General features: G+C 44.4%; 2 protein-coding genes across 3 annotated transcripts; both read right to left on the bottom strand.

Moving 5' to 3' along the window:
* Positions 1 to 1,633: 1,633 nt before the first annotated feature.
* Positions 1,634 to 14,303, bottom strand: BUB3 (BUB3 mitotic checkpoint protein). 2 transcript variants are annotated; one of them, XM_071749641.1, is made up of 8 exons: positions 14,160 to 14,303; positions 11,839 to 12,033; positions 10,554 to 10,623; positions 9,053 to 9,204; positions 6,009 to 6,167; positions 4,583 to 4,760; positions 4,017 to 4,233; positions 1,634 to 1,986 (listed from the first exon to the last, which is right to left on the bottom strand). In XM_071749641.1, exons 1-8 carry the CDS (start codon positions 14,166 to 14,168, stop codon positions 1,977 to 1,979), a joined length of 990 nt encoding a protein of 329 aa, XP_071605742.1. In that variant the 5' UTR covers positions 14,169 to 14,303; the 3' UTR covers positions 1,634 to 1,976. The 2 variants fall into 2 exon arrangements, with proteins under 2 accessions (XP_071605742.1, XP_071605743.1); XM_071749642.1 differs by lacking the exon at positions 1,634 to 1,986 and having other exon boundaries at positions 4,013 to 4,233; positions 14,160 to 14,297.
* A 1,628-nt stretch (positions 14,304 to 15,931) lies between these two features.
* Positions 15,932 to 22,694, bottom strand: HMX2 (H6 family homeobox 2). Its single transcript, XM_071748166.1, is given in 4 exon segments — positions 15,932 to 16,687; positions 16,689 to 16,753; positions 17,519 to 17,796; positions 22,597 to 22,694. Coding segments are annotated over 3 exon segments (828 nt in total). The 5' UTR covers position 17,796; positions 22,597 to 22,694; the 3' UTR covers positions 15,932 to 16,201.
* Positions 22,695 to 26,007: the final 3,313 nt, after the last annotated feature.

Here is a 26,007-nt window from a genome sequence, read left to right as displayed (position 1 = left end):
TCTACAAGCAGGGTCACTGTTGTCCTCCTAGGTAATAAAATAATGTCTTCTTTATTTTTTTGTGGGCTCCAGCTTATAATTTTTTAATATTATACTCTCCCAGCTGAGATGGAGGAAAAAACAGATATTGTGTATGTTAGCTCTGCAAATATGTGCATATTCAAACCTGCACACAGTCTGGAACCAAGGAACATTTGACAGGGTTCTTAACACCAAGTCTGCTGCCTCAGCTGAGAGTCATCCTCTTCTAAGCTGACACCAAAACTTCAAACTTTGCCCAACATCACTGGGTCATGTACCCTCAGTGCAAAAAAGCCAATTAAAATGGTGCCCATGTATCAGATCAGAGGGTGCATGCAACTGTAGTGAGGGCATTAGTTACATTTAATTCTGGAAAAATCTTTTTTTTTTTTTTTCCAACCCTATCAGAAGTTTGTATTATCAAAGAATCCATACCTAGCCCCTGACAAATTACTAAGTATTCCACATTCAGCTTGTTTACTACCTCTGCCTGGTAGCAGCTGAAGTTGGTCAGCTCTCTGCAGGCAGGCAGCTCAGCTTCCTCTCCATCACCTCCTTTGGAAGGATGAGTTACTATTTCTGCTGTCAGCAAGTTTGTTTTCTAAAGGTAATGAACAACTCCCACTGGCTACACACACACTGACAACTCAGAATAGAAGCAGTTGGAGTATTAATCCCTTCTTACTGTTCACTACAAAGTGAATATTTTATTAAGTGCTTCCCAAACACCAGATGCAAGCTACTCTTAAGAGAGCATCCTGACACATGTTCTGCAGTTGCAAGAGAGAGCTTTCATTGGTGGTATGAATCAGAAAATATTTATCTTCAGCAGAAAATTGATTTGCAGGTTTAGTCTTTTGATCAAATGCACATTTCCTGTTTAGAAAAACCAAACACACAGTGTCTAAGCTGTTTTTCTAATACTATTTTCCCAAGACATTTGTATTTTTTTTCAAGTTCAAGAGCCTTCTCACTCCCCCTTCACTCCAAAATCCTCCAGAGGCTGAGATAAAATTTGATTATAGGTAAGATTTCTTACAAACTGGAAATGAAACAGCACATTTTCGTGGGGTTTGCAAACAGAATTATATCTCCACTCTGGGGGAACTCCTCTTTTCTACCTTTCCACTTATGTTACTCCATAAACTCTGGGCAGATCTGCAGACTTGAACCAGACCTCTTGGCTGTAGGAAACTCTCCATTTCCTTTTCCCTACCCTCAATTCTTCCCAAGCATCATTAATTTCAGGCTTTTATGCAGTGGAGGGGGGGGGGGAAAAAAAACAACAAAAACCCACACACAACAAAAAAACACCCACATACCACATGTCCGAGTTCTTTCCTTCAGAAATTGTTAATTGTTCTCCAGTAATCAGATCACTGAGATAAAGAAGCCCACCCAACAACTTTAGGTATTCACAGCCTGTGAACACATTGTCTGGACAGTCAAGCATCCCTGGGTAATGAAGAAATCCCAAGTTCACCTCATTGGGAAAAGACAAATGGTTCAGAAATTTTCCATCAGGAAGATCTAGAACTCTGGAATTTTTGCAGCTTAAAAGGTTTCATCTTGATGTTTGTTTTGCAAACAGTAAAGGTTGCTACACAAAGTATTTGTTTTCCAAAAACCTAAAGATATTTATTGAACAATTATAAGACCACTGGAAGTTTTCATAATTAGATACTACAAAATGTGGTAAGTTTTATAAAGGTATAGGCAAAGTTATCTACAGGCTTCAACTAATTTAGCTACAGACAGCAGATAAAGAAAAGTTTCACTAATATTCTAAGGAGACAAGTAATGACAGAAGATGATGTACTATAATATACAGTCAAATATTTCTTAGTTAAAAACAGTATCAGTTCAAAGTTTGCTCTTTTCACTTCTATTGTTTTAGTTTAGTCTTGTTAGGAGCAGGTGGGCACCTCTTGTAGAGAAGAAGAATCTCCAACAGTCTAAGTAGACCTGAAATAAATAAACTATTTCAGCAAGTGGCATTTGGAGTAAAACATTCAATATTCCATAAAAGCAGAAATGAGTAGAAAGACCACTTTCATTTTTATCAAGAGACCTGTATCAAGATAATTCTTTAGTGATCAAAAAGCTTATCTTGCCAAGTTTTTTCTACTTAATACAGCATCATCTCAATACATTTAAGAATGCATCACACAGAAATGCTAAGTGGTCCCCATTAATATGCAAAAAGATCCCTATGAAACAAGTACTAGTTTCCTGTCCTAAGTAATTTATTTTTAGAATAAACCAGGGATGACTCAGACTACTGGAACATTAAAATATCCACATCATTCTCAGTGCCCCAAGGTTGGCATAAGCAACTTGTAAATGTCAGAAAAGCATATAAACCTTGTTAATGTTTTCAGAAATTCATTTAAAGATAGAAACAGGTCCAAAAAGATGCCTGTCTAAATGCATTGCAATTACGTTACAATTATTTTCCAAATACACAGATATGCTCTGTCTTTTCTCAGCTCATTACTGACTCAAACAATTTGCCCTTCTGGGATCAATTGTTTGCTAATAAATAATTGTTTACAGTCACAAAATGATATTAAGGAGTATTCTTATTAGTTTTCCTTCTACAGCCTAATAAGATTCAAAACTAGCTGATTCCCAAGAGTGTAACCTTAACCTTGCTGGATTTAACAACCCAGGAAATGATGAACCATCTGTTTCAGAAAATAATGGAGGGCCAAGAGGAAATATTGTTTAATTGTAGATTAACCTCCTCCTACGGCAGAATGAAGCAGCTACAGAATTAGCAACCATAACTAGAAGTGAACCAAAATAACTGAAAGCAGCTTTTATTATTACAGGACAAACAGCAGCAAGTATTCCTCTATCACAATTTGTTTTTAAACCCTCCCCAATGTATGTAACAACCTGATCTTAAAAATAAATAACTTTTCACTGTCTTTGAATTTCTTTTTTCAACTTGAGGGAGCCTCAGAAATAAATACCAAAATAATTCTGGTTTTATTTTTTCCATGAGCATCAACATTATTTTCAAACACCTACAAGAGAGAGGTGATGCATTTATTTCCCTGTAACTTCCACCTTGCAACTTCCACAGCAATAAAATGGCTGCTCAGAGGCAACGTACACTGAAGGGAGGGAGGGGAAGGTCTTGAGGTTTTAAACTCAAGAACTTCGATGACTTCTGGGTGTCTATTTACATAGATACTTAGACACTAAATAATGGAAACAGACAGATAAAGTGTAAGACAGTTTGTGTGCTAGAAGAAAAAAAAACCACCCCAAAAAAACCCCACAAAAACACAGCAATGACAAACCACATGAATTTGAAAATAAAAACTGCTCCTGTGCTAACATAATGAAGAGCAGCTCAATTCTGCACAGTGGCAGCAATTTTTCTATGTAACATTCATGCCAAAGCAAGCTCAACAGAAATCTTTTACCTGCATCAATCAGTTTGCCCCATTTTGACAGCAACAATGATAGAAAAGTGTGTTATCAGAGGGCTGCAGCAAACTCCAATACACGGGCACTGAGAAAGCTTTTCCTTGATTTTACAGAACCTTCCTGGAACAGTCTCTGGACTCACTTGTGGTTGTGACAGCTGGGTGCACAGCCAGAGTGTAAAGATTTCATTAATTCTAAGTTTTAAATACCCAAACACAGCAACATTGACTCAAATTATTCTTGACTTCTTCACTTAATTCCTGAAGCTATGAGCTAGCAATAACTCCACAGCCTCATATAATAGCACCTATTCAGAAAAGGATAAGAGTTTGACATTCTTCTCCTGCTAAACAACTGGGCACAATTTTATCCATCAGGCGTCTATCAACCTACGGATATTGAAAGCTTGGGTGAAGAAGATAAAATCAAAACCAACCCCACTGTCAAGCTGCACTATCTCCTGGCATCAATAACCCTATTCATGAATTTAGGAAAATTAATAAATCTTGGGATGAATGCTGAGAAAGGCTCAAATACAGGTGAAGCATACTCACTTAGGTTTTGTTTCTGCATCTGTCACTTGGCGAATATAGATACCATCTTCGGGATGTTCAATGTCATCCATTTCATACATATAGGAAGAAGCTATAGCCAGGGTAGTTCCATCATTGCTGAAGGCAAGGGATGCAATGCTGGTGGGATACCGATGGAACTGACACAGCCTCTTCTTATTAAAGGGATCCCAAATATTTACAAATCCATCAGAACCTCCTGAAAAATAAATTTTGAATGAATGGTTGCTAAATTAGAATTGGGCAGACTGGTAAGATACAGCAGAGAATAAAAGTAATGGAAAGAAACAACTACCTGGAATTACTTTGGCAGTGAAAACACAGGGTTATAAGACTTGCTTAATGAACACAATGAGAATTCCCCAAAATCCCTGCTAAAGCAATTAACTCTCACTACATCAAATAATTTTAAGACCCTATTCATAGCAAGAAATACAATTTAAATGCTTAATAAGAAAGGGCATATAAAGTAAAAATTGACCTGTTTAAATCAGAACTAAAGGAACTGATGCAAGTGATAAAAAAAAAAAAAACAACTGAGTCCCTACCTGTAGCAAACGTGTTGTGGACATTATGGAAAGAAATAGCATTAACTGGATAAATCTGCTCAATGTTATTTTCCTTCAAACGGTGACATTTGAAGGCGTATTTCTTCTTCTGGATTTCTGGACTTGGATCCAAATATTCCACTGCAACACGACCTTCAATAGAACTCAAAACATAACCCTGCCAAAAAAAAAAAAAAAAATAATTGAAATGCACATTTGAGAAGGTTCCAACTGTAGATCACAATATGATTCATTTTATACCCCCCTAAAATCAAATGAATGAGATGCAGTCTGAAATGGGGTACAACCAAAAATTGTTTGTTACCACTGATCCATGGCATAAAATCTGCTTCTAAGGAAGAGGTAATGCAGAAAAATAAAAAACAACCTTCTGGAGAGATTCCCATTACACCAGTTTTAAGGTAACAGTGAGGCTTTTAATTACCCCTGCAGGTCCAAACACAAATTGATTTGGGAAATAATATTATGAGTTAAGAACCACTTTTATTTGCCCACCTGTTCCCCAGGGCCTAAATATCTCTAATATTTGAGATCCTCATGGTTTAGTTTCAGAATTGCATTACATTATTTCAGAGCTTTCTACTAGCAACTACACATTCAAGCTCAAATAGGATTTTTCAGTGAAACTTGACTGTAAGTGGTGTCCACTTATTCAGTTAATTGCAGTCCTGATTTACAGCAAGCTGAGATGCTTTTATTATAAACTTCTGAGTTAAGCCTGTAACAGACCTTTTCAGAAATAGGGCCGTAATGATATCTAGCTATAGTAAGGCTCTTTAAAATTCATAATGCAACACAATCTGGAAGATCAGCTTGTTTTACTATAACTAGAATGACAATGGACAGAGAGCACTCATGGCAGTTCAAGAAGCAGTAACTGGGTCTCCCAATAGGTTCTTCGGTGCATGATAGACACAGAGTTAAGAGAAAAAAAAAAAAAGAGAGAGAAAAATATATAAAGGACATTCTAATAGTTTTAATCCAAGCCCTGTTTACAGCCTGAAGAACCTAGGGCTACAGTGCATCAAGGCTGCTGAGCAAACACCAATTCTGTCTTCATCTCTTCCACTGAAACCTAGGGGGCATTTTCTTTATTGTTTTCTTAATTGTTTGTCTTGAAATAGGTTATTTTTTTAACAGAGATAAAACTGAAAAGAAAAAAACCAAACTAAAAAACTTAATATTCTATAAAGTGAGTGGCAAACATTCCTACCTACATTGTTAGAGTTAACTTGGAGTCCTAACCCCAATTTCTGCTTCTCCTCCCAGAGTTCGATTACAAAACTCTGAAGACCAGAAACATTTTTAAATGTGAAAAAGATTGAGGCAACGTGAAAAATAAACTACTGTGTTTTTTCCTAAGGAGTATTCAGCAGAAATACAATTCCTGACATGGTTGCCATACCTGTTTATTTGGGAATGCTCTGATACAGCGGGTCTGGTACTTCAGACTGGATTCTCTTCGCTGCTGAACATAACCCATGTTCCTCAAATCCCACACCAGTACCCTCCGACCTGCTGTCCCCACAATCAGTCTATCTCCGGAGACAGAAAGTGTGTAGACCTTTTAAAAAAAAAATTTACAATATTTATCTTTGATTAGCCTGGATATCCATTGTTCTCTGTACAAAACCTGTCAGCAATATACAGCAGCAAAACAGGTGAAGCCTACAAGCAAGTCTGTAGCTACAAAACCCCCCTTTGCTTCAATTTATAACTCAAATTTGAGACAAAAAAAAAAGGTAGTGTGCAGCTGGCTAGTGATAAGACACTGAGGGAGCATTTCAAAAGCTCACCCATAATTCTGTAACCTAGCACGGATGAAAAATCGAGCCCAATGCAGCACTATACTAAACAGAACTAGTTTAGGAAAAAAAAAATTAAAACTTTAAATTAAAATTGAAATTAAAAACTTTAGTATGTATATACACTTGTGCAATTCTAAATATCAAGCACACAGATCTCTGTGATACTCAAATAATCTTCCTTACATGAGATCTCTTCCTTTTGCTGGAATTACCTATGTTTTAAATTCCACACTTGTACAGAACTAATCCAAAAGGGAAAGCAGTATTACTCATATTCTTCTCAAAGGTTATTTCAAGCATTAAATTTATTGGGCATTTCAAGTAAAGAGAAAAACAGACACAAAGTAAGAGAAAGAAAAAGGGCATGGATACTGGAATTCATCTTTGCTTGGCATGCAGAGCTTGCATTCCCCTCTACCAACTCATGATCCTACAGCTTAATCCTTCAATACTATGTCACATTTTTTTTGCCTTCTGGTAATCTTTTGGTTTTCTTTTTAAACAGAATACTTCAACTTGAGCTTCATATTAATAAAGGGAAATAAATGGCAAAAAAAATCACTAAAAAGCAAATAGTGCTTTATATCCTTTAATAAAATTAAATGAAACCAAAGGAAGCAATAGGCTTGACATCATTAAAAAAGACCATAACTTGGAATTTCATCTCTATTTCAAAAATTGGCTCAGAGATTCTCATTTTGGTTATGAAATTTCTCATTAACATAATCAGCATATAAATTGGTCTCTTTCAATCTATAACTTGGGAGGTGGGTAACCCAAAAACACATTAAGACAAAGTTCAGTCAAAAATTCTGTGCTAACAAATGAATTACAAGCTGTTGATACACCAACAAGATGGAACCCTGCTACCTCCAGCTGTCCTGTCACCAAGCTGCAAGAATGAGCTTTTTCAAAAGTGATCTAATTGAGCTAAATACATAGGAAAAGGTACTGTATATACCTTGGGGATCAAGAACCAAAAGGATAAGAGATCTGGTACCCAGCCAGAAGGATTCAATTTACTGTTGGCATGTGCTTGTGCAATCTCACTCAAGCCCCTGGTTTCCCCTTCCTGTTTCTCTGATAAAGCCCAATAAAGCTATTTGGTTCTGCTGAGACTGCACTGAAACATCAGACAAAACAACTTTGCATTTGCTAAAAACGTTTTCCAGAAATGTTAATTTCTAATAAAAAAGAAGCTGATGTGTGTGTGTCTATGCTTGCAACTGGGATCTGACCATCCCAATTGCTAAATGCCACTTCTGCATAAAAAGACCAAGAAAGCTTTGAGCCAGCAATAGTGACATCCCTGACCAAGGCAGTTTTTCATATCTCCTTTTGCTATTGATGTAAAAATCAATCCATAAAGTATTAATAAACATTATATAAAATGTGTTTGTATACATGCATGGAAACAAAAGCATATAGGACATTAAGTATCTTAAATCTTCTTTACAAACGGATGTCACACCTGTACAGTAAGTATTCTTTCTACACCACACAATCATAAATCAAAAGAAACCATTGTCATGCAGTTGAGTAGGTGTACACATTTATCAAAGGCAGTATTAAAAAAAAAAATGACATAATGAACCTTGCTGAACCAATAAGCAGCTTGATTCTCTGTGGCTGTCCATTATGGGATATTCTGTCAGCAATTTATCACAGATCTTTACATGCTACATACGACTATAAATCAAAACTAGAAATAATGCAATTACTTGATTCTGAACAAAGGTATGTCCAGAAGTAGATTCAGCCATGTTGCAGCAAAAGTAATGGTTATTTAGGTGCAATAGGGGATGTAATGATGGCTCCTAATTATGACTTGACGATATGACAGAGCCAAATTAAATTTAGAAAGGGTATAGCCAAAAAATATTCACAGGTAAAATTATCCAGCAACCCAGCTGGTGCTTAGGAGTCTACAGAAAAAAAACAACCAAAAAATTCCTTTTCTGTAATTCTTTCAATGACATTACTGTAAGCAGTATAAAAATTAACACACTATAAAATGATTAGAACAACATTTTGACATTACATTTTAACTTCTTTCTCTTGGTCTCTCACTAGCACAGAGGATTTTAGTATTAAAGGCCCAGAATTTACTAGGCATTGGGACAAAAGTTGTACAATACAAGCAGTTTCTGTGAGTCTTTTAATACAAGTGGAAAAAAAAAAAAACAACAAAATACTGTTCCAGGGAACATAATTAGCCTCCTACTCTGTCTCTAGCCACATTTCAAAACCATCAGCCCTTATAACTGCCAGGATCTGATCTATCTAAAGTCTTCACAGTTAAGGAAATGTCTCCATTTGTGTGTATCACAATTAAGCCAAGGATTGTTAATGACTGCATCCATTTCACACACTGCTTTTGTTAGGCTTTCCTTCCTCCACTTTGTTTTATCTTGTAAGAATTTGGTCCATCACAAGTGCTAAGAATTTGGTTATGCTCTCCTATTTAGGCTCAAATCCTTAGCCTAAAATCACAGTTTAAAATGCAACATTGTGACACTTTAACCACTAAATGTAACTTTTCAAATTTAATTCAGCTCATGACATCCTGTACAGTGATGTTTAACCAGTCAGGGGATGCATTATTGAACATATCCTCTGGAATGCAGCACCCAGAACCTACCTTTTCAGGTTGAGAGAAGGTTCCTGCATTACAAGGAGTTCTGGGATCCCACAGTTTAACTGTTTGATCCCAGCTTCCAGTCACCATGACATTCACTTCTGGGCAATACTCAACACACCTGATAGGAGCATCATGGGCACCAACAAGGTTTTCTGTAAGAAAATATAATTGTAACTTTATAGGCACTACAAACAATCAAAATGCTTTGAATAAAAAGGACATAACTGCAGTACAAACATTCTATTTTCTGACATTCCCAGGGGTGTACTGATATGTTAGGTGCTCCTTTAAGGATAGCTCAGTCTTCAGAAGTCCAACTTTTGTTCTGATCATGACTCAGAGAGTAGGAATGTTAAATTTAAACTTATGTCCACATGTGTCCCCTATGGGCACAAGAGAAATCTTCAGAGGTATAAAGAAGTGTTCAGCAGCAAATGCTGTCACTGCCTGAGACAGAAACTAATACAGAAAGTGACTTCAACTTGTGTATAGTAACATTATGACCCAAAAAAAGAAATTAATATTACATACTAATACAAATATTAATTTAAGCACTTATAGGAAGTCACCTGTAAAATTATTTGACCTTTCCTATACTATTACTGTGCATACAAGTTCTCTGAACCCTGGATACTGGCTGGGTTTGGTGTCTCAGGTTAAGATTCACCTTTCTCTCTAGCACAAGTACATGCACACAAAACAATCAGACAAACTAGATCTGTATCTTGCTCCAGTGAAGCACTCAAACTATGTTCATTTCCAAGCAATGTTAGAAAAAAATGTAGTGTAAGGCCATGATGTTCAACAAAACAAAAGCTTGATATATGTTCTGCTATACACAGGGAAGATCATCCTAAAATGCCTAACCCACAAACCTTTGAGCAACACACAGTTTTAGTACAGCTTAGTTAATTCCCCCTAATGGACCCAATGGCAGAGCAGGATTATCAGCCAAAATCTAATTTAAGGTGTCCTACAGCAAGCACCTACCAAGCCTTCTGGCAAAGTGCCAACCCCTTCCGTGGTTTTAGGTGGTGCTGATCACCAAGCTACTCTGCTAAATAAAGGTAGGTATGACATGAACCTTAAATCATCAGTGTGACGAGTACATAGGCATTTTTTTTCTTTTCATTCAATTTTCACCTTGAAATAAGTAAATAAAAAGGAAATACAGGTGTAAAATACATCAATGAATATTCATCACTGGGAAAGTTGAATGTCTGCTTGGCAGCAATGGATTCCATCCTGTTAAAGTGTACTACAGCACAATCTTTAACGACAGAGTCAGGAACATTGCCTCCTCCTGTGCCTCAGTGGTAAGAAAGAGACTCACAGCATAGAAGACTGCTGAACACCAAGACTGACAACATATAAGAACAGAGGCTACTCCTTAAAGCAAATATTCCCTCTCTAAAATACTTGAAACATGTCCTGCACATGTAAGAAGATAAATCTGAAGCTTAGGTCAGCTGAGTCCACTGAAAGAATTCAACCTGCTTACCTTGGTCCGTGTTTAGATCGTGCATTTTCAGTTGTTGATCTAACCCTCCACTCCAGGCATGGGTAGGATCCTACAAAGCAAAAATATTTCATCTTGAGGCAACTGTTAAATTTCCCTGGTGCTACAGATTTCATCTCTTAAGCTTGTAACAAAGGATTTGCTTTCAAAAGTTTGGAAAGATAGGAATTAAGAGACAAGATACAAGCAGGCAGATGATGGAAGCTTTGCAAAATGTTTCAGTAAAGCACTCTGAGCTAAAACTTTTTTTTTCATTTCACAGTAGAACTAAAAAGAAACAAAAGCATTTACAGACTACATAAATAACTCATTTTTCTGTAACAGCAAAAGACAAAAAAACTTATTTTTAAGAGACCACCAATCTAAGCTAGTTCCACCTAATTGAAATTTATCCCTTCTAAAACTCATTTGGAAACTAGAAACTACTTGAGAACTGATATGTTCATCCACAGCACAGCATCAGTTATGTGTCAAAATGTTCACTGAAAAAGGCAGAAGCAAATTAAGCATTTAAACTGATCCTTAAAACATTCAGTAACATATCAAGTCTCTGCAGAACACACCAGAATACAACAGCAACAACAAAAAAAAAAAGCTGATTGAATTGAAACCTTTTATTCCAAAATAAATTAAAAAAAGAAAAAAGGCAAAGCAAGAAAGTGTTATCAATAAACTTAAACCCTATGTCAAATCCAGTGCATTAAAAATACAGAAGCATCCAGTAAATGGCCTGCTTGGAACAACACTGTTTCCAAACAGCCCAGCATGAGAAGGTTAAAAAATAAATAAAAACAGGAATTTGTTGTGAAAAATTATTTCTGGCAATATAATACCAGTATGACTAAGAAACACAATACACAGTTTACTATAGCATCCCAGAAACAGCACAAACCAGCTGAAATGGCCTTTGCCTACTACATCTAACAGAAATAAGTTGCTATAATAGTATTTATAGTAACTTTTATATATATATATGTATGTATATATATATAGTAATTTTGTAGTAATTTACTATTCATTTAGAACCAGAATGATGTTCATTAAAAGAATAATTGTCAGAAGCATGCTGCGTTTTTTTGGGGTTTTTTTTTTTTTTTTTTTTTTGTTTTTTTTTTTTGTTTTGTTTTTTGTTTTTTGTTTTTTTTTGGAGGTAGGATTTCTCTATCCCTTTATTTCAGGGACTGACAACTTCTCAAGCACCTTGGCCACTCTGTCTACAAAATAACAACTTAAAAAAAAAAAAGAAAACAACACTTCATGCACTTACATAGAAAGCACAGTCCAGGACAGCCCCTGAATGTTGATATTTGAGTCTCATGGTGTTGGCAGGGACATCATAGAGCCGGACTGTTGTGTCCCAGGATGAAACAAGCAGAAACTGAGATGTATTGGGACTAAACTTTACTGATGAAATCCCATCATCTGGAGTTTGATTTAGTTTGAACTCGTTTGATCCTGTCATCTGTAGGAAAGACAGAAATAAACAGTTTTAGCAATAATAAGACCCTAAAGCTGGCAAAAAGTTTGCTGACTGATCCATTTTAAAGGTAACCCAGAGCAGACCTGCAAAGTTTGATTGCTTTTACACAGAGGGAGTTGAGACTACCCAGATGTCTGACAAACTCTAACATTCCAGATGCTGATCACTACGCAAGACTCAATAAATTCCTCCCCCCATGCAAGGCTTTTGAATTTGAATATTAAATATAGAATAAACAGTATAAAAAGTTTGTTATTATCAACCGTAAGCTCAGATCTTGTTATTTAAGAATGTATATTTCCCCCCTACTCCACTGTGTATCTAGCTATATTTCTTAAATTATTTATGATTGACTGTGAACACCAACAAGTGACTTAAAAAACCACGAGCAGATAGAAACGAATTTGCTCTGAAACCAACAAAAAGTGCTGATTTGTTCCTGTTTTGGTATGACTACCATAGACTTCTAAGAACTGCAGCTGGGTCATCTGCAACTTTCCAATCCTTAGGCTTCCACTAGTGCTATCAAATTATTTGCAATTAAACAGTCTTAAGGTTATTTTTTCCTCTGAAGAGTAAAGAAAGGCAGGTAAGAAAGGGAAATTACATTTTGTGGGATACTGAAATGCAGAGGTAACAAAAAAATATGATACGACAGGAAAAATAATATCAATTCATTGACAGATTAATTACTCTGAAAGGTAAGTGTAGCACTGGCTCCATAGGACCAGGTAGTTCTATAAAAACAACATTGAGAGCAGAGGCTACAAATAGCAAATTTCAGCTGAGAAAACAACACAGACTTCACAAACACTCTGAAAAAAAGAAACACTTCACCACAGGCACACCAACAAAACTCCTGAATTATTTTTAAGGGTTCAGAAAGCCTCAACAGCACATTTGCCTAATGCTAAGAGGGCAAAGTAAACGAGCTTGGATTTTTTATCACTCTTAAATTCACATGTACAAACCCAGAGGAAAGATTAGACCTCTTATTACCTCTTGAATAAATCAAGAGCAAACAAGCAGATGAACTCAGGCAAGGTGCAAAATCAGTGCCCAATTATTGCAGCTCAGCACTTGACAGTATTGCACAACTTGATGATTGTTCAGTTAATGTCAATACTACAAACATTCTCACACTGGAAAAAATGAGAGCTTTGGTGGGTGTTGTGTAAAACATCCTTCCAAAAAACCCACTGTGTAAACACCCAGTGCTATTTCTGCTACTCAGAGGTGAAGTGAGAAAAAAAAAAATCTTTTAAGAATAGGAAATAAAAACTTTTTCCTTAATCTCTTTTTTTTCATCTCTGCTTTAGGAATACCTGAACAAGAGACAGATTAAAAAACTGCCACACATTTCTATATGAGCACTACAGAGAATTTAAAGAATTTAAAATTTAAATTTAAAGAATTTAAAATTTCACTTTAAAGAGTGAAATTTCTCAGTGAGAAGTTCAAATGGATGGACAAAGACAAAATCTAAAGGAATTCACAACAACCACAGTAATTAGACTGGTTGTGCTAATTGCCTGCTTATGGCTGAAAAATCAAACAACAAGCAGGAGGGTCCGAGGTGGAGCTACAACTACCCCCAACCCACAAGCAGCAAAGTTACTTAAAACAGACACCTGGAAGCACGTCCTGAAGCTATTTTTAATCCAGGAGAAATACACAACAGAATCTAGAAATATCCTGTCTTTCAAACACGTTAAGGGGGAGAAAAAAAAAGGGAAAAATCACAAAAGAAAGCTCTGCATATTGTACACAACCGGGACTGCCAACGAGCAGAATGGGTCAGGAAGACCTCAAACAACAAAGTCCTGGTAAAGTTCTCAAGAACAGGCGACTCGTAAGAAAAAAAAAGCAGTTATAGGGAAGACACTTGCTGCTGAAACTGCGATTCTGGCTTCACTACCAAGTGCACCTTCACAATTCCAGCATTCCTCAAAGCTCGGTTTTACCGAGCTAACAAGACACTGGTACTTTTACAGCACACCCCACCATTTAGCTAGATGGGAAGCGTTTCTCGAGTAAAGCAGCTCACCCAAAAAAAACAAACCAGGTCAGAACCACCGGTCGGCGTTTTAAAGAGGATATTACAGTACCGTTTTCATGGTGCCCGAGTTTCTCTCGCTGCTCCACGTAAAGCCAAGGAGAAACTTCTTTCTGCTGCAGCTGCGGGCTCCGGGAGCACAGAGGCGTCAGAGAGACGGTGGCCTTGGCAGTCCGGTTCCGGAGAAGCACGTCGGCTGCGGCAGGAAGGGAACAGAGTGAGAGAGGCCCGAAGGCAGCGGCTGAGAGGCTCCGGAAGGGAAGCGGAGCCGGGGAGCCCTCTGAGGGCGGCAGGAAAGGCCGCGGCTGAAGGGAGGCAGCAGCCAGACCCAGGAGACCTCTCAGCCTCAGCGATGCCCCGGAAGATAAGGCCCGGACACCCCTGACACCCCGCACAGCCCCACCCCGAAGGTCCCGGTCCCGGTCCGGCCTCACCTCAGCGCTCAGGCCCGCGCGCCCCCGGCCTGCCGTTAACTGCCGCCGTTGCCCTCGCGCATGCGCGCTCCTGCTCACCCGCCCACCCACCCCGCTCTGCCTCGCCATTGGCCCGTTCGAAAGGGCGGAACGGCGCGTCACGGCGTGCCACGCGCGCTCGCAACGCCCGGCCTGGAGCCGCGGGGCATGCTGGGACTTGTAGTCCGCCAGGCCCCGAGAGGCTGCCGAGGAGAGGCCAAGCGCGACCCTCCCGTTAACATCACCGGGGGGTCCTGGGCGGGAGAGGCCTGGAGACTCTCCGGGAGAACCGCACAGGAATCCACCAGTGGGGCTGTGTGGACACAGCGTCGCCTCGGGGTGCAGAGGACCGCGGTGGGGGTGGTCGCTGTCCGGTTCTCCCCGTCGGAGGCAGCGTGGACATGGACCCGGGAGGGTCCCGGTGCCGGCCCTAGCGCTGGACCGGTGCCTCCGGGTGGCAGAGTTACTGCAGGGCTGTCATAATGTTAACGGGCAAACCCACAATACCGATTTTTTCCCCCTAAAAACGAATCCGAATGGCGAGCGGCGCCAGGGGCACCGGGGTCCGGCGTTCACTTTGACGTCGGGGGCTGAGCAAGCCCAGGCCTGACGGTACCGCCGGGGAGGGGCAGAACCGAGCGGGAAACTGGAGTCCGCGGCTTCAAACACCGGTTGGCAGAGCCGTCCCGTTCCCTGGCATCGAAAATCGCCTGGTTTACCCCTTCGAATCTTTGATTTCTCTCTTTATTCGTTCCCCCGTGCAACTACCCGCCCCCCTTATTGCTGCAGTACCCCTCACACTCAGTACCGGACTCAGCGCCGTTTAAATCCCCACTATTTTAGGGGGATTTATTTTATTTTAACGACCGAGCCCGTCCCCGGTGAGGAGGCAGACGGGGGGGTTCTCCGGGGAGGGGATAGGAGCCGTCAAGAGCCGCGGTGTGTCCCCGGGAGCTGCCCGGAGCCCGCTGCCTCTCCCCGCGGTTTTTAGCAAAATATTCCTCAAACCAGAATAACGCTCCCTGCTCCCCAAACCGCTTCCAAGCGGTGTAGAAAGGCCTTTCCTCTTCTAGCCAGGGACAGGGAACCGAGTACCCGTCGGGTCACGGGCAGGGGGACGGGCAGGCCCGCCTGATATTCCCTGCGGAAAAAGAAATAAGGAGCAGAAGGATAGGAAGCAAACAAACAAACAAAAATTGTTATAAACCCTCGGCGTTACAGCTCGTTTTCGCTCTCCCGTGCATCGGTTCTTCCGACAGCAGCGGTTCCCGTCGTGCCCGACCCGGTTGTGGGAAAGCGCCCGGGGTACCCCCTGGGGGCAAAGTCGCCCTGCGGGAACACGCGATCGAGATGGCAAATTTACAAACGAGGCTTAAAAGTTTTTATTTTTTTTCTTCCTTTAAAAATATTTACAGATCTGAAATAACGCTTTTTTTTTTTTTTTTTTTTTTTCAAGTGGCAGGATAGCGGGAGTGGGGGAGAGGGGGTGCCCACGACCCCTCCCCGACCTCTCCATTTTTCCTTCCCTCCCATCAGTTTCGTTCTCCTGTCCCCGCCGTGGGGGCATCCCGAGACCCTGCACGGAGCCCCCGGTCCCGGCCCCGACGGGGCGGCCGCGGGGAGTGGAGGGGATGTGGGCGGCTCAATAGTCGATCTTGTTGTAGAGGTTGTAGAGCGGTAAGGCCGAGAGATTGCTGCCGGGGTAGTAGAGAGGGGCGGGGAAGGCGATGGACCGGGGGACCGGCACTCGGAGGAGAGAATTGTCTCTGAACACCAGCGGCATCCCCACCAGAGTCTGCGCCGAGGCGTGAGCCATGTTGGCCGCCTCCAGCTCGGCCGAAAGCTGCCGTTTCCATTTGTTCCTGCGGTTCTGGAACCAGGTTTTCACCTGGGTCTCGGTCAGCTGCAGGCTGGAAGCCAGGCAGGCCCGCTCCGAGCTGCTCAGGTACCGCTTCATGTCGAAGGTGGATTCCAGCTGATAGACCTGGCTGCGGCTGAACACCGTGCGGGTTTTCTTTTTGGCGGTTCCGGCCTGCCGGTCCCCGCCGTCGCGCTGCCGGTCCCCGCAGGAGGGTGAGGAGGGTCCCAGGGGTTTCTCCTTCTCCTCTTTACAGTCCTGCTGGGGGGGGCGAGAGGAAAGCCCCCCCCCGCTCCCCGCTGCCCGCCGCATCCGCTCCGCTCCCCTTGGCGCTGCCTGAAACAAAGCGACAGCACGGAGGTCGGTAGCGGTACCCCCGACGTCCGAGACACTCCCCACACACACAGACATTCTGGGGCAAGTCACCGGGGCTGGCACTCGCCACCTCCGCTCCCGGAAGGAGACACTATGGACACCGGGGGGTGGCATCGCCTTCTGGGTTACCCCTGAGCCTCCATCACATGGAGGAAGGGAAGGAGGAAGGGATGGATGGATGGATGGATGGATGGATGGATGGATGGATGGATGGACAGGTGGCTGTGCACGCCTTAGTGAAAGCAGTTGAGTACCAAGCTACTGGTTCTTCCCTATCCGGCATGAGCCGGCAGATTTTACTTTTCAAGCATTGCATTTCACAGACCGTTTAGTCAAAATTAGTGCTATAAAAAAAAAACCACAAAAAACCCCAAAACCCAAACAACAACACCACACACATAAAAAAATGACAAAGCTTTTCTCTCTCTTTGCCCGAGTGCCTTAAATAAACGGAATCTAAGAAAGCAATCACAATTATCCATCGCATCTCCTCTCTCCAGGGAAATCAGCCCTGGGTGGGAAGGAGGGAAAAAAGAAAAAAAAGAAAAAGGGCTTTTTTTTTTTTTTTTTTTTAAATAGAGTTCCTTCCTCCCCCCTTCAACCACAAACGGCGCAAATACGCTCTGCCCCGAAAGCAGGGAGGGTGACCTATACCTCCCCTCTTCCCCCACCCCCTCCGCGACTCTTCCGCGGGCCCCGTCCGCCCCGTCCCATCCCGGTACTCACCGAGACAGGTGAAGCTGAGGGGCTGGTGTTTGTGGCACGACTCGGCGGGGCCCTGCCCCTCGGAGCAGAAGCAGCCGCGATGTTTCCAGTTCTCCTCCGGTTCCTCGTCTTCCGAGGAAAGGGAGAGGGTCCGGGGGCGGGGGGGCCAGGAGGCCGCCCTGACGCCCGTTTCCCGCGGAGTTTCGGTGCTGCCGCTGCCCAGGATGGACTGGATGGTGAAACTGGAGATGGGAGCAGCCGCCGGACAGCACTTGCTGGGATCTTCTTTGCTGCTCATCCTGGGTTCATAAGAAAGCAGAGGAGGGAAGCTCACGCTTTAGAGGCGTTCGGGGGACCGAGGTGTAGGGGAGCGTGGAGGGGGGGACCTGGGGGGAACGTTTGGGGGTGAGAGCCGGCGGGGGGCTTGGTTTTTGGGGGGGTGTTTTCGGCGTGCCTCTGCCGGCTCTCCCCGCGCCTGCCCAGGCGGACTGCATGCTCCTTCCCCCGCGTCCCTATTGATCTGCGGGCGGCGGGCGGCGGGGCTTCATTTGCATGGAGGTGGCCTCCGCCTCGCCAATCACGGCGGCTGCGGAGACGGAAAGTTTGGAAACCCGCGGGGTCCGAGGTGGGGAAGGGGGGGGGCGGCACGGTTGGCAGGTAGTTGGGTCCGGGGAGAGCCCCGAGGGGTCTTCCCCGGGGGGTTCAGAGGCTTCTCTGACGCCCACCCCCCCCCCCCCCTTCCCCCGTTCTCTCCCGGGGGAGGGATGCTGAGCGCCCGCCGTGCCTCCGCGCCCTTCACCTCGAGTGGGACGTGGGCTGAATGTCTTATGCCTGATGAGGGGGGTGGGGGGTGGGATAAACATCTTGTGAATATCCGGGGATCTTCATCCTTTCTGCTCATAAGGGGGGTGGGGGGTAATAATAATAATAATCATAATAAATAAATAAACAAACAAACGAATAAACAAACTGTTACGGTGTGATGGTTGCTCGGCAAAAACTCCTTCAATAAACAGCAACCGGTCACAAATATTTCACGAAATGCCTCCTGCCTTTTCTTCAGAGGGTCTGGAAGCCGGGGGGGAAGAAAGGAGGGAGGGGAAACCCTGCGTTGCCAAATAAACTTTGTCAAGAGTCAGGGGGTCTTCCCCTCGGGGGTCTCCCCCCTTCCCCGCGGCTCCCTGCGCTCCCAGGAAAGTGGGGGACCTTTAGTGAGGTCCTTGCCCTCATTTCCACGTTTTCTGGGGCCTGCAGCCCCCTTTCTCCCCGACCTCCGAGGCCGAACCCCGACGGCTGCCTGGAGCAGGTGTGAAGACCACCAGCCCGGTCACCGCAATCTTGGGTCCCCAGAGGATTCATTTCTCCTCTGCCAAAGGGCTGCGTCCTCTCCCTCGTCCGTCCGTCTGTCCCCAGTGCCACCCGTGTCCGTGGGCTGCCCCCAGACCCACCAGCCACAACCGGGAATTTCGTTGATTAATGAAGATGGGGCGAATATTTTGGCTGGTTGGGCTAGTGCCCCCCCCACACACACACACACAACCCGTGGGTCAGGGGACAACAGCTCCGGCAAAAAAACACCGGAGAGAAGAGAAAACCAGAGAGAAGCATTCCCGCTACTCCAGCTCGGAAATCCCGGTGGGTTTGATCACGTTCGTGTCGCGATAGCCTTGGCCTTGACAAGGACTCTGGCACCGGAGTTTTAACCCCGGATGGCCCGTGCCGCGGAGAGTCCCCCGGTTCCGGCTGTTGATTCTTCCCCTCGATGTTTTCGTTCCCCCTCTCCCAAACCTGCCTTCCCCTCCAAAAAATAAAATAAATTTAAACACAAAAATCAAATCGGGGAAAGCAAAGAATGAGATGGAAATATACAAATCAATAGAGACAAATGTCAAGACGTTTTAAAATGACATTTTCATTAACTCCGAGTCACCATATTATGCCTGGTATATTGAATAAAGTACTTATAATATAATTAGGTATAGCGAGATGACGACTGTTACCCAGACCAGCGGCATAATCTTTAACTACTTAACTACTTGATAGACTCATTAATGGACTAATTGATTAGGAAAAGTGTTCCAGCTCCTCCTCTCCCTGTGAGGGGCAGGTGCTGTCCTGTTTTACCACATTAACCTTTTCAGTGCTTTTCAACAGGGTCGCGACACATTACAAATGGTCAGCTTTAATCATGATGTCAGCTCATTAACCCGGAAAGACCCCGCACTGAAATACAATTTAAGAAATCGTCCTTCATCCCTCTCTGCCGCACCGGCTGGCCCCGCACCCAGACCCCAGCACCCTCCCGCCAGGGGAGAAGAAGGGAGGAGCGGGGCAAGAGGGCTCCAAGCCAAAAACATTCGAGCCCGGCCTGGGGAGGGTCCCCCGGGGGGAACCTCCAGTGCTTGGCTGCTTCGCGAGGACGGGCACGGAGGGAGAGTGCCCCAGAAGCAACCCCGCAGCCGCCCGACGTGACACCCGTGGGGCACCGCTGGCCTCCAGCTGCCCCCCACCCAGCCCTCCTTTCCTTCAAAGCCCACCGGTAGCTCGGGGTGCCCCAGGAGGGGTCCTCCCTTCCCCACGAAGTGGGTCTTGCCCTTGAGAGCCACCCAGGGGACTCCGGCCGGCCCGAGAGGGTGCTCCAGGGATGGGCAGGGATGCACGAACGCTGTGGGTAGGCGTGAGCTCTGCCCGGCCACAGCGAGAAAAAGACCGTTTTCCTTGAAATGAGCTTTTTAGGCGAAACCTGGGAAACGGCAGCACCGTTCGGGAGGAAGAGAAGCGGAGGTAACCCCTCCGGGATGCTGCCCGTCGCTGGCGGGAGAAGACCCGGGCCCGGTGCCTCTCCTGCGGGGAGGAGGGAAGCAACCCAGCCAAGTGCTCATTACCATCTGTTTAAATATTCATCAGGGCAGGGGATAGCGACCACGTTAAGGGTTTTGCGCCAGGGCAACCGGCGGCTGCCGCCCCCCCCTCCCCTCCTCCCTCCGCCCCCAACCCGTCCCGTCGGGGCACAGATGATCAAACGCCGCGGCCAAGATAAACTTTGAAAGACAGAGCGAACGCTTAAAGTTTAGATCTCCAGATTATTACAATGCTCGATATTAAAGTGGCCCTGAGCAAGCTTTCACAGGGAGCCTGATAAAAATTGATCTCCGCTGCTTTTGCAGTACTCGGAAAATAGGCTTGTTGAGCGGCCGTAATATCGGGAGAAGGTTCCCTCTGAAATGACAGATGAAGTCATAAACAAGTTTGATCTTGGAATCAAGCTTCGATAAATATTAAACACAGTCCCCTTTACACGTGTGGATTATGATATATGGCGCGTCCAAACTTTAAAATAAGGAAATACCAGAGAAAATGATCTCAATAAATTTTCTAAGTATAAACGTTGATTATGTTTCGATTTTCATTCAAGAGCCTCTGCTGCTCGTTTTTTGGTGCAAATGACATCTCGCAATAGGCTTTTGGGGAAAAGGGCTCCCTATTTGAAAAAGAGAGCCCTAGAGGTGTACAATTTATGTAATCTGTGGCTGGAAAATGAATCGTGTAATTTATTGGAAAACAGAAAGTCATGAAGATTGGATCAGCATAGCCTATCCAAGGCCCCCTATCCATCAAGTTCCAATTAACAACCTAACCAGAGAGCTTTAATGTGTTTCCAATCTAGTGGCCTGATAGACTCATCAATTCCTCTGGGAGAAATTAAGAAAATCGACCGCCCCTTGGCGTTGTAGTGTCATTCCTTTCTGCAACTATATGTCAAATTAAAAACACAATTAAAATTTAAACTGTTTCAATCAGAGGGTGCCCTGCAACCTATGTTTCACTTAATAGAACTTTGATGAAAATCTGATGGTTCCACTCCATCATGAAGGCGAATAGAGCTGAGGAGAGCAAGAGATTCTTTATATTTATTTAAAATATCGGAGCTCAGGAGACCCAAGACCAGGTGACCAAACCTGAGGGAAGCTGAGGTTTTATTCCCGCCGAGCTACCGCTTCCCACGCCCGCTGGAGAGCCCGGGGCCACACGCGTGTCCCCGCGGGGGGACGGGCGTCCCACGGCCCCTAGGATCGGGGACAGGGAGTTTTAAATCGGGGATACCGCGATGAGCCAGAAGGATTGGCTGATCTGGACTGTAAAATATGCACGATCAGCTCCAGAGAGTCACGAAGGCCCAGGCTCCGACCCCGCGCCCCGCATCCCCCCTCACCCCAGAGAATGTGGGATGGGAGGGGGCTGCCTGGGGAAAGGCTGCAGGATCTCCCCCTTCCTCGACTTCATATTGATGGAAACAGGTTTAGCCCTCTCCGTTGGGCGACTTTTCAGGCTTCACCGGAGGATGCGGTCACGGGGAGGAGGTTTTAGACTCTCGGAGCACTCAGCCCCGGCATCCTCTCAGGGTGCGGAGCGGAGGCTCAGCCGAGCGCTCCCCGCACGCCCGGACACACACCGAGCCTCTTTTTTTTTTTTTTTTTTTTTTTTTTTTTTTGGCGGGGGGGTGGGGGTGCTACATTATTGAGGTGGTTCCGACCCCTCATCCTGCGCTTTCGGATGGGAGCCGGTCCCGCCGCCCGGTTCCCAATGAGATGGGAGCGGCGGGAGAATAATTTGGATGAGCGAGAACAAACCAAGGTCATCAACACCGTCGAAAGAGCTCAGGAACAATAGATTCATTTGAAACAATATTTTACAGACGTTTCGCGATCAATATGAACTGAAGCATTATGCTGTACCAATCTGTTAATGCTCTTAATGGTCTTCTCATTCCGTTAGCACACTATACCAAGTCGATAGAGTAAAGTGATTATTACAGAAGACACTTGCACCATGTTTGGAAAAAAGAAAAAATAAAAATAATAATAATAAAAAAATCACCACCAATACCCCTCCCACGTATTTCCACCACTGTTTTAAAGCGGGATTATTCCCCCGCAGCGGTGACCGGCGCTCTGTGTCCTCACCCTGTGTCCCCACCTCCGCCGCCTGTCCTGCACGTCGCAGCCCCTGCCAGCAGAATAAAACCTTTCCCACCACCTGCACCAGAAAATCTGAGATTTTCCATGTGCAGGGGAAAAAAAAAATTAAAAATTACCAACCTCCTAAACTGGCTCTCCGGGAGCGCTCGGCTGCTGGGGAGCGGGGAGAGGGGCGAAAGGTGCACCCCGATCCCTACTTCATTCCTCCGGGAGGTAAAACTCTTTCTGAAACCCCAAAACTAGTGGCCGGGAAGTTTATATCTTGCCCCCACCCCACCCCCCGCGCTGTTTGCTGTACACAGCAAGCTTCTATTTACTACCAAATAAAAGAAATACATGTGTGTTTCGACCACAAACAGGCAAGCTAGTTCGGTTCAGCCAAGCTCAAAACACTGGCCGAGAAGAACCCTGTTATCTCTTGAATTGCAAACAAAGGCAGAGATTTGTCGAGCGGGGTTGTAGCAGTAAACACAAGTGGCCGCAGAGTTGTGAACAGAATGAAGCAACTTTCTGCCAAACAGTTTTTGTCTCTGTAAAGATAATTTAAATTTTTTTTTTTTTTACCCCCATCACTCAAGCGATCGTTTTCACCTCATCGGAGCGTAGCAGTCGATGCCGGCTCTCCAGAAACTTTGGGAAGGGTTGGGGTTGTGGAGGGGGTTGTGGGTTGGGGGTGCCTTGTCCCGCTCCTCACGGCCGCTCCCCGCCCGGAAGCGGCTCAGCGCAGCCGGGAGAGCCGGGTCCACCTCAGAGCCCCGGCTCGGTGGGCACCCGCGGCCAAATGTCACCTTCTCCCTCGAAGGGAGAGATTAAACCTCTCACATCCCCCCTCCTTCTTCTTTTTCTTCTTCTTTCTTCTTCTTTTTCTTTTTCTTCTTCTTCTTTTTCTTCTGCTTTTTCTTATTTTCCTTTCTCTCTTTCTCTTTCTTTTTCTCTTTCTTTTTCCTTTTCTTACTATTCTTTCTTTCTTTCTTCTTCTTCTTTTCCTTCTTCTTTTTCTTCTTTTCCCCCCTTTTTACGGAAAATTTAGGGGTAGGATAGAGTTTGGGGAGACTTTTTGGAGGCTTGAGAAATGCTTGAGGGGCAGATCCGGCTGGCTCTGGATGAGAAGAGAAAGGATCATCCCGGAGAAGGGGGAAAAGCTGCAGGAGGGGCACGAAAAGGGAGGCAACGAATGGGGTTCACACTCCCCCAGCCCACTGCCCAACTTCACTGCTCGGTTTCTCAGCCTGTTGTCTGCTGTCGATTCCGCGGAGTCCAAGGGCAGCAAGGAGCAGGAAAGCTGGGCTCTGGTTTCCCTTTATTAATTTTTTTCTCCCTTAATTATTTTTCTTAATCAAAAAAACAAAATAAAAAAGGACATCCTACTTCATCCCCATCACATCCCACCAACACCAGCCCTGACGGGCAGGACGGGCAGGTGCCTTCTCTCTGCGCTGGGCCCGGCTGTATCCGCACCCGCGGAAGGGTCGCGCAGGCGAGGGGCGACCGCTGGGGAAGGGTCGGATCTGCCTGGAATAGTTTTCCGGGCACTGACTACAAATAAATGTAGTTTTTTGTTTCTTTATTATTATTATTATTATTTTTATTTTCTCTTTGCCGTTTGATAACATCGTGCTACCGCGCTGTAAAATGGAAAGACCTATTTGCTATTACAACAATATTTTTAATGAGCTACAAGCGACTTGTCCCAAAGTTAGTACCGCAAACAGAAAAGGCATCACTCTGTTTGTAGGCAACACAGCGAGCAGCGTATTTTGACTCCGAAACTCTGTTTATTTTTCGTTTACGACCCATTGCCAGGGTTTTTATCCCAAACGAAAAGAAAACGCAGGATTATCTTTTCGCAACGCTGAGTTTTATTTTTATTTCTTTGGCCCCAAATCCTGCCCTCGGCGCTATAAACATGTCGATTCGGGCCAATCTGCGGGAAGCGGGGAACGATCCTATCTCGGAATAACCCCGCTGGCTGCAGGGCCAAGAGCGGCGGCTCCGGCCGGGGGCGGAGGGCGCAGCCCGGTGGGAGGGGGGACTCAGGGGGTGCACCTCGGGGTGCCTTGGGTCTGCGGCAGCCTCCCGGAGAAGTGGGGGGAATGGAAGCGCCGACCACTCCTCCCCGCCCCCCCGAGGGGCGAAGCAGCCGGCGGGAGGTAGAGGAAAAGGTGGCCCGAAGTTCAGGAGAAGCCCCCGGGGAAGAGGCCCACGGGTAGGAAAGGACCCCACACCCCGCCTCGCCCAGCCTAGGGAGGGTCCCTTGGGACCCCTCACTCGGGGTTACCCACCCGCGATGCCTCCGGAGATGGGAAAGGCCCCCCCGTCCATCCGCTCCCCACCGGACAGCTCCCGGGGACCCCCCGGGGGGAGATGGCTCCGTGCCCGCGACCCCCGAGACCCGGCCGAGCAGCAGCATTCCTGGACATAGCTTGGTTTATTTGTGGGTATTTTTGTTTGTTTGATTTTTTTCTTTTTTTTTTTCTTTTTTTTTTTTTTTTTTTCCTCCGAAGCCACACTTGAAAAAAATGATAAGGAACGGGTTTTATTGATTCATTTTTTTCCACCACAACAATAATCTTATAACAATATAGGCTGTTTTAAAAATAGGACCGATTCCTAAACAGAAAGCGAAAGGGCAGAGAGTACAACCGAAAGGGGAGGGAAATAACTAAAATATAATAACCAGCCCAAACCCTTGGGAAGACGGAAAACAATTGTCAGACAACAGGTGAGCAGACATTAAGACAGAGAGAGACTAAGGGTGTCCACTCCTCGCTTGATTTCTGCCTATTAAAATCCACATACTCGATGGACTTTAGAAGAAAACTGTACATCATCTCAAATAAATTAAAATTACCCTAAAGTTGATTGTCCTTCACTTAAAGCGCCCAGCTCACCGAATCTCCTTTATTTATTCGCATGAGCCGAGCTGATGCTTATTCCCATGCCCTGCTCCTCTCTTCTCACTTCCCTTCGCTTTTAATTCTTTTCTTTCTTTTTTTTTTTTTTTTAAATTTTATTTTTACAACATGAACGAACGCAATTATACAATGCAAAAAACCCTTTCCTCACCATTCAAATAAAAGCAGTGCTTTAAGAATCGTCGTACAATATTGCACAGTTCAAAAGTACAATAATAATAATAATAATAATTATAAGTATTACAAAAGAAAGCAAAAGGGTACAGATTTTTTTTCCCCAAAATACCGAAACAGCTTTACAAGAAAACAAAACGAAACAAACCAAACCAAACAAAAAAACAAACAAAACCTCCCAACAACCCAACAAGTAGGAAAACAGGAATTATAAACAAGAATTTAAAATATCTAGGTAAATGATAATAAATAAGGGTCGCTCAAAGCGTGTGGGTGTGTTTAACCGTTCACTTTGAGGCTGTATTTCTTGCTCGTTAGAAAGTCCCATGGCAGAAACCGAAAGGTACAAAACCCCTTACATCAAAAGCAAAGTGGCAAATCGGTACCGGGGGTGCTTGAAATGAAAAGCCGCGGTCGGTGAAGTTTGAGTCACGACAGGACG

This window comes from Heliangelus exortis, chromosome 7, assembly GCF_036169615.1.
Source record: "Heliangelus exortis chromosome 7, bHelExo1.hap1, whole genome shotgun sequence".
NCBI lineage: Eukaryota > Metazoa > Chordata > Aves > Apodiformes > Trochilidae > Heliangelus > Heliangelus exortis.
The sequence above is the reverse complement of the archived record's forward strand: the minus strand, read 5'-3'. Positions and strand labels throughout refer to the sequence as shown.

Excerpts from the sequence above, each read along its gene's own strand:
- BUB3 (XM_071749641.1), bottom strand. Across the intron at positions 9,205-10,553 it reads CGATCTAAACACGGACCAAG|AAAACCTTGTTGGTGCCCAT; the intron begins GTAAGCAGGTTG and ends ATTTTCTTACAG. Across the intron at positions 6,168-9,052 it reads CCTTCTCTCAACCTGAAAAG|GTCTACACACTTTCTGTCTC; the intron begins GTAGGTTCTGGG and ends TTTTTTTAAAAG.